Source organism: Eurosta solidaginis, chromosome 4 (genome assembly GCF_040869045.1).
Source record: "Eurosta solidaginis isolate ZX-2024a chromosome 4, ASM4086904v1, whole genome shotgun sequence".
Lineage (NCBI taxonomy): Eukaryota > Metazoa > Arthropoda > Insecta > Diptera > Tephritidae > Eurosta > Eurosta solidaginis.
The window spans coordinates 265,389,172-265,397,634 of NC_090322.1; the positions used below are offsets into that span (position 1 = coordinate 265,389,172).

General features: G+C 41.0%; 1 protein-coding gene across 1 annotated transcript; it reads left to right on the forward strand.

The window, feature by feature from the left end:
- The first annotated feature begins 1,716 nt into the window (after positions 1-1,716).
- Positions 1,717-3,285, forward strand: LOC137249497 (venom allergen-1-like). The gene is made up of 3 exons (XM_067781060.1): positions 1,717-1,921; positions 1,988-2,391; positions 2,971-3,285. The coding sequence occupies exons 1-3, from the start codon at positions 1,772-1,774 to the stop codon at positions 3,218-3,220; spliced, it is 804 nt and encodes a 267-aa protein (XP_067637161.1). The 5' UTR covers positions 1,717-1,771; the 3' UTR covers positions 3,221-3,285.
- Positions 3,286-8,463: the final 5,178 nt, after the last annotated feature.

The window sequence follows — 8,463 nt, forward strand, 5'->3', positions numbered from 1 at the left end:
ACGGCGACAGATAAGTCTGTATCAATATAAAGCAGGAAGTGAAACAAAGCAAATACACTCGCTATGAATACAAAAACTAAAAAACAAGCTGTGAACCACACCGACGAATCAACAAAATTGGGTTTAGCGGTTGAAATGTCTTGGATAAATGTTATATCTGGGCATAAGCTGTATTCCCCATGCCCAACGGCGTACTAAAGGGTAAATTGGAAAAAAATGGGCCAGCTTTTTCCAGTTTATGCTACAGAGCTGTGAACTGGCATCCCATTAAAAGTTTGCTTCCGTCTTTACAACTCAGGAAATCTGTGTGGTAGAAGGATATGAAACTTAGGCAAAGAAGTATCCAGAGTCTGCTTCTACCAGAAACTTTTATTGCCGAAACGACCTGTATCCTGCAGCACACTTTTAAACATCGCCCAAAATTAATAAGATAAATAATAAGGCCCCAATTTCGCAGACAGACTTTCTTTCGTGGCTGGTTTAATAGCAACCAAAAAACTTCTGAATTTATTGCTTCGGCAAAATACCAAAGGTTCTGCGTTCTGCGTCTTTCTGTCTCTCAGTTTATTTATGCCATTGAAAGCTTTTCAGTGAAAATTCGTCTGGGTTCCAGCTATCGTTGTCGGCATAAAATATATAGGTCCCATTCCGCCAATTCGTAGGGAAAATTTAAAGGAGCACGATGCAAGTTGTGAAAGAAGCTCTCTTCGAAGATAAAGCACGCCAAGAATAGATTTTTTTCGTATCAGGTTAAACCTTATCAATCAGTTATTATCAATTAAATTTTTCATGATTCCGGCTCCATATTTGACGAGCTTGTGTTGTTCTCTCATCTCGTCTTTAAGTTGGGTTAGCTTATAGTGGGTGCCGTTTTGCCCTCGGATTCCAATTGGGAATTTTTCGTCTAAAGGAAAGGTCGTAGTAATATAATCTAGTTGACTAAAGCATTGCGGCTGATCGCTGCACTGTGTCTAAAGAACGTGGTGTACAACCAACCAGAGGTTGCGTTAGAGCCATTGCGGGCAATTATGACGTTCCTGGATCTGCTCTCGACATGTTGTTTAGTTCAGTTTATTGTTTAAATTACTCCGAGTAATTTGGCTTCTGATGAAAGTTCGAACTCCGTATAAGTGCGGTAATTTGAAAGGTAGTATTTTTTAGCGTCTGGTGAATAGAATCATTTCCGTCTTCTCAGGGTTAACTTTGAGGCTGTCTGAACGGGATCAGCCTCTACGAGTACAGTGCGGTCTGTAGTTGCTCGTCTAGAATCTGAAGATATTTCCCTGTTGCTGTAATTGCAATTCCATTCGGATTAGCGTTAACTTCACACCCGCTTCTTTCTAACGTCAATTATAAGATATTCACTGCTCCAAAGTGGCGGGGATAGTACACCTCCTTTGGAAGTGGACCTGGAAGCGTGTCGTAGATAGTTCTTCTAGTTAGAAATGTCTTCATCAATTTCATTAATGAGAGACAATAGTGGATATCCGAACCGGTTCAAATCCGGTTTGCATCACTGGAAATAAAAAATATCACAAAAATCTACCCAATTTTACTAAGTAAAGGTATTTGTTGAAGATAAATTAAGTACTAATTAAAAGTAAACTAAAAACAAATTTTTGTTTGTACAGTTGTATGGAACTTTTTTTAAATGTTTCTGACGTGTACTACCGAAGGTCATGAGCTATATAAATGAGTGTAAGCACATTTTTTGTTATATTCGTATTTAGTTCATCAGTCAAGTGCAACGTTACATAGAATTGGGTGAAAAATGAATTTAAAACATATCTTAATTCCCGCTTTTCTATGCATTTTTTCAGCGATTGTGAATGGGGACCTTACTAAAGTAGACTACTGCAGCGATGCCTATACGTGCAAGGGACAAAGGGAAAAGCATGTTTTGGCTTGCAATAATAAAGGCGTAAGTTTTCTATGTATTTAAGAAACATTAAAATACCAAAAAAATTTTATATTCCAAACAAAAAAGGATTTCCATGGCCTTTGCCCAGTAAATGCTAGAATAATATCAATGACCAAGAAATTCAAACAACTTTTCTTAGATGAACATAATAAATATCGCAATGAGATTGCAGGGGGCTTAAAAGATCTCAAACCAGCAGCAGCTATGGCTACCTTGGAATGGGATGATGAATTGGCATATTTCGCCGAATTTAATGTAAAGCGATGTCAAATAATTTATGAAGATGAAGGGTGTTTTAAGACAGCACGTTACGAGGCGCTCGATCAAAATACTGGTTTGTTGTTTTATAAATCGATACACGATTGCTCTACCCTTTATACTGATATTGAGAATTATATACGCATTTACTGGTATGAACAATATCTAGATTGTACACAAGCTGAAGTCGATTTGTATCATCCACCAGAAAAGTAAGTGAGATATGTAAATCTGAATACTTTTTATAAAAAAAGTGGTAATTTTTTATTGCTAGTTCAAAGCCAGTGAATAATTTTAATGGTTTTTAAGAAGTTTTTCGTACGATACATTTCAGATATAAAATAATAAGTCCTATATGGTTAAAAAAGTTTTTCACATCTGCTACAGTGAGTCATGTACAATAAAATCAGACTCCATGATGAAGATTTAAAAAAGCATAGAAACGCGCATTATATATGTACATACAAATAAAACTCGCTGGCGAAAGTCTGAAAAAACTCCAAAACAGGTTTTATGAAAAAATAATAATTTTATGTACAAATAAAACAGCCCTAATTAAGATCATAAAAAGGACGCGCTCTATGCACAAATAAATGAGACTTCATTATGAGAATGTGAAAAATCATCACGATGTTAAATGGAGGTGCGATGAGACCCCTTTATGACGATGTGCTAAATAAAACGCGCCAAGAGTTGAAAAGACTTTAGTTTTTAGTCTCCCATTTATCAGCGGAAAAGCTCCAAAAAAAATTATGTTAAACTAAAATTTGATTTTTACTTTTTTCCTATAGACCAATTAAAGAATTTGGCAAAATGGTTATGGATCGTAATAATCGTCTCGGCTGCGGTGCTTCTCTTTTCGTAAATGATTTTGGTGTCAATGTACTCTTCACATGTAATTATGCTCGTCGTTTGTTATGCAATAAGCCAATATACCGTTCAGGCAAAAAAGGTGGCTCGGGCTGTAAAAGTGGCAAGAATCCGAATTATCCAAACTTATGTTCAACCGAAGAGAATGTCGACCCTAATAATTACAAATGACGAACAACTTGTAATGTGTGATGTTTGTATGGAAAATAAAATGAAAGATTTGTGAAAAAGAAAAATTTATGTGTTTTAATTTTAAATAAAAAGAGTACTAAGCTTCTTTTATTCTCCTTGTGGCGATAACGAGCTTTATCGATGTTGATGGTCCTGGAAAATTAGTCCGGTATATTCTGGAAACTAGCATCATTAAGGCACTATTCCGCCCATCGCGGAAACGATTTGACATGACCTAGTATAATATTCTAGGTCATTTAAAAAACTTCTCTCTTTACATGAGGAACTTTGGGTCGCCAGAGCCTCGCCTGCTAAATAAACGGAATAGGTGAGATTGATAAGTGTGTTGAAACAGCTATAAATTGCGCTGGCAATCCCTTGAAAGGCTTGTGTTACACATCTCCTCAACTCATCTGGGTCAGTGAACTAATTTTTGGACAGAGTTCCATGAGTAGATATTCAAGCAGTGTCTTACATCAGCAGAGAAATTGATGAGTTGCTCCTCTTCCGCCTCACCGTGACTGCTTTGGTTTGAGAAGCAAACTCGTTCCTTGCATGACCCTGAAGACCCTAATTGATAGTCCTCAGTGGTTAAAGGACTTTAAATATTTCTGCGGCTAGACGTGCCGATGGAGGGGTGCCAAGTGAAATCGCTTCCGCGTAATTAGGGCTTATACCAGGAAGTGTTTATTGCGAAGCTTCTCGTATTCATATCCGGGAAAAATAAACCATATCTATGGCACTCCCCTTAAGTACCCGAGACTGCTACACCCCTAAGCAGGCCATACACTGCAATATTCAGAAAGTCGGCAAGACTGAATTATGATCCGCAGATGCTTCGAGTACAGCCCAGTCGAGTTCCCCTTTCCACTATGTGTTATCCCTCCTCTATTTTTTAAATCGAACGATACCTTGTTTCTGTACCTGAAAGTCAACAAATGCCGTAATATCCATCCGTGTCATACAATTGAATAAAGCGGACATCGATTTTGGAACAGCTGTTAAAGAATACTTTATACATAGCTACACAAGCATACTTGGAAGGTCAGAAAAAGTATAAGAAATTAAATACAGATAGCCTGGCAGATAAAGCCAAATTTTTACGCGTAGTTTTAGACAAAAAGCTGAACTGGAAGGACAATGTTATCCAGCGACAAAAGAAAGCGTACATTGCATTATATACGTGTAAAAGAGCCATTGGCAAAAAATGGGGACTCACCCCCAACATATGCAGATGGATTTATACCGCGATTATCAGACCCATACTGCTGTATGGGGTAGTCGTATGGTGGCCAGCCTTGAAGAAGGCGTCAAACATAAACTTGTTGGGTAAAGTCCACAGACCCAGCATGATAAGCATAAGCGGGGCTCTAAGAACAACGCCTAGCGAAGCTCTTCAGGTCATTCTTGACATCTTTCCACTGGATCTGGCCGGTCATCGAGCAGCGGCAACGTCAGCCCTGCGTCTAAGGGAGTTGTCGTGCTGGAACAACAGGACCGCAGGACACTCAAGTATACTAAACAAATACAGTTTTCTCCCTCCTAGCACGGATCGCTGTGCGACCACAACAGTTGCGGAAACCAACTTTAAGATAAACATACCCAGCAGGGATGACTGGACGGAGTCGGACAAGTGCCTTGCTATGGGCAACAGCATTTCCATATACACGGACGGCTCCAAGCTAAACGGGAGAGTTGGGGGTGGAGTATACTCAAGGGACCTTGACCTCCAGCTCTCATTCAGACTACCCTGTTATGATTTTAGCTGGCTTTAAAAGTCCGCGTCCGTGGAGTCACCAATTTTTTCACTTAGACACCATACAAGACACCGTGAAAGGTTGTGAGATCCAATACTAATACTAGTAATGAATGTACAATGACAATTACATTTTCATAAGAGAGAAAAAAAGAAAAAAAAAAAAAAAAAACCGAGAGCTGGATGGTTGAGGTGAAGCATCAGAAAATTTTCTGCCTTCTTTCCGATTTGGATGCTGCTGGTGTAAAGTTGTTCTCGTGCTAAGAAAAAAACAGTTTAAGTATTTGGCACTAAAAAAAAATTTGTTACACGTGGAGAACACGAGGTGCACAAGTACCACCCGTGTAAACCTTCGAGATTATATATTTTGGGTCTTCCCAACCAATTCTTGCCGGCTATCAGAAGGAAGCCAGAAACACCCATGAGGTTCCCGATCCGAGCCATCCCTTCTACAAGTGTTCAGCAGTGATCAGGCCTGGATAAGTGTTAATGATTATAAAGAAAAATTTTAGAAAAGGGAAAAATATATACCCCTATCTATGGTATATATTCCTATATTACTGGAAGTGACTTAATATATAAAAGCGTTTGAAATTAAAGTAACAAGAAAACAAAATATTAACAGATTTTTTTACAGCGAAATTTGTAAGAATATGAGTTTCTGTTAATGAAACTGACCACTGCAGTGTATTCCAGGCAGAAGTTGCAGCCATAATGGAAGCCGCAGCTAGGATAGGGACATACATTGTCGGCAAAGAAATTTTTGTCTTCAGCGACAGCCAAGCTGCCATAAAATCTCTGGGCTCCCACTCGTTCAATTCTGAACTAGCACTAAACTGTCGCCGATCTCTTCAAGAGATGGCTCAACAGAACCGTGTACACCTCACATGGGTCCCTGGACATAGGGATATCGAGGGAAACTGCATTGCAGATGAACTCGCTAGGCAGGGTACAACCAAGCAGGTTCTTCCTGGACAATAACGCTCAGGTATGCCCCTGTCCACATGCAAGCTAATGCTAAAAGAGCACATCTACCGTCAAGCCGACGAAAGATGGCTACAAACACCGGGATGTCGAACGTCGAAAGAAACCTGGCCTAAGTGGGATCCTAAAAGGTCCCGTCACGTTTACAACCTAAGAAGGGATACAATTTCCACACTTGTAGGTAGGCATGCAGAAAGGCTAGGAGCGCCTTATCATCGTTGCTGTAGGAGTTGTAAAGAAGATGAGGAGGAGGAAACGGTGGTTCACCTCATTTGCAACTGCCCAGCGCTAAGCGGAACACGGCAGCACTTTCTGGGAGCTCCATTTCTTGATACTATGAGTCAGGTTGTGGAGCATGACGTCAAGGACCTGGTAGCTTTCATCAGGTCCTCAAAATGGTTCGAAGAGGAGAGGTAACGGTGTTTTTCGTGGTATCACAACGGGCCTAGTACTACTGGCCTAAGTGTGCCCTCGGGCAGCCACCCCAACCTAAATACAGATAAGATATTGCAAGAAAATGTTGTCAATTGAACGAAACAACAGAAGAGACTGCAGTAAAAGCGTGTACAGAGTATTCGATTACGACACCAGCAAATGTATGTGTGTATGAATTATAAAAAAAGTTCTACTAGTCGCACAGTGTGACAAGGTACTTTTTTGAATAAAACTAGCAGAACCGGCAGATGGTGTTTCGAATACGCACTCACCTGAATTCAATTTTAATCCATTATTATACCTATAAAAAAGAGACGGCAATATTTCAAGATCAGTCGGCATACCAATAAGATTCACCCCACACGATCGGAACCTTCGCACCGCCCCTGATTTCATGGCCTACAGAATGCATTATTAATTCATTACTTATATAGACTTAACAACTACGCCCATTAGGGGGGCATAACAACTTACAACTAATGCCCATTAGGGGGCCATGAGATCGAAGATCGGTCGAACGGAACCCATTAGGCGGTCGCTGTGCCTTAAAGGACACATGGCCAGAAAGGACTCAACCGAACGCGGAATTTTGGGAAACAGGATACCCGGGAAACGTAACAATTTCTGGATTTATGACCCTATGGTACACATCCATTCCTAAAATCATTGCTACCGCAGAGGACGTATGGAATCCGGGATCGGCCAACATCATATTTACAAACCTTTCGCGCGTAGATTCATCTAAATGGCGAGCAGGCGTTTTCAACCCGAGCTCTGGTATGACTCTAGCCGACAACGAGAAGCGGACGTGTACATCGTTTAACAAGCTAATAAGCAGTTCGCACATGGTGATATGTGCAACTGGCACAGTTGGTAACCGAAAACGGTGCACGAGCGAATTGCAAATCTTGCTCATAAGCGTCAGCAACGTCCTCAGCTGACCTACGTGCATATAAACGGCAACTGTAGGCAGTTTCGTGATAGTTCCGGAAAGCTGCGTTAATACGGGAGGGAGTTCGCGTTGGGGACTTGGGCTATTGTGCGAATGCGGAAGCGAGTGATGCTTGCCCCCACAAAAGTGACATGTCCCAGTGCTTCTGCATAATTTCGCTATGTGCGAGTGTGCTAAGCATCGCGAACAATAGCGATACAGAAGCACTAGGAGTAGTCGATACTTGAACTTCGCGTCTATAAACTTTTTGCAGAACCGGAGGGGATGTGACAGATCGCAAACTCTGCACTTTGTATCGCTTCGCTTGGCGATTTTTTGTGGTACTGACGAGCCCATTGGTACCAGCTCCGTGTTGGACGATGTCTCTGCTAATGTTGCTGCAATGGAAGAGGCGGATGGCGAAAATTGGATGAGTGGTGTGTCCATTATTAAAGCAAAAGGGAAATCAAATAGAAAGAATTGTGGATTTAGTATGGCAAAACCACTAACTTTACGATGGGACGCGTTAGCGTTCCCTCTTGGGTGAGAATGTCGGCCACGCGAACCATTTTGTTGGTTCCATGGTGTATATTGGTGAAGCCGCCCAGGCGCCACTCATTTGGTGGAAGATTTTCATGTCAAACCACGACCAGATCGTTGATTGCAATATCCTTCTGAGGAGACTTTCAAATACTCTTCCTTCCAACGAAGCGAGTTTTTTTCAAATGAGGGTTCCGGCGAAGCCAGTAATAGACATCCAGTTAGAAAGTGACCAGAGGTGAGGGCTGCGCATTCGGTTGGGTGGTTAGAGTTCGGCGAAATAGGTCTCGAATTCAAGCAGGCTTCGATACGATACGGAAGCGTTTGGAACTATTCAAAACTGAATTTTTGAGACGCAGCAGTGCGACGAAAATTAAATTTGAAGCTCTTAACTCAAGCTTCCCAGAGGCCACCCATATGCGGAGGGCCTGCAGGAATAAAATACCAGGAGATTTCTTGCTGACTATACAAATTGCAAACCGAATCCTGAGTGGTGAGGATGAACTTTTTGAAATCTCTCTTAAGAATTGTTGATGCGCCCACAAAATTTGTTCCATTATCCGAAAAGATATATTTTGGGCAGCTTCTTCTAGCAGT

Coding starts and splice junctions, on each gene's coding strand:
- LOC137249497 (XM_067781060.1), top strand. CDS start 1,772: ATGAATTTAAAACATATCTTAATTCCCGCTTTTCTATGCATTTTTTCA. Junction 1,922..1,987: donor TGGCTTGCAATAATAAAGGC/GTAAGTTTTCTA, acceptor CAAACAAAAAAG/GATTTCCATGGCCTTTGCCC. Junction 2,392..2,970: donor TTGTATCATCCACCAGAAAA/GTAAGTGAGATA, acceptor TTTTTCCTATAG/ACCAATTAAAGAATTTGGCA.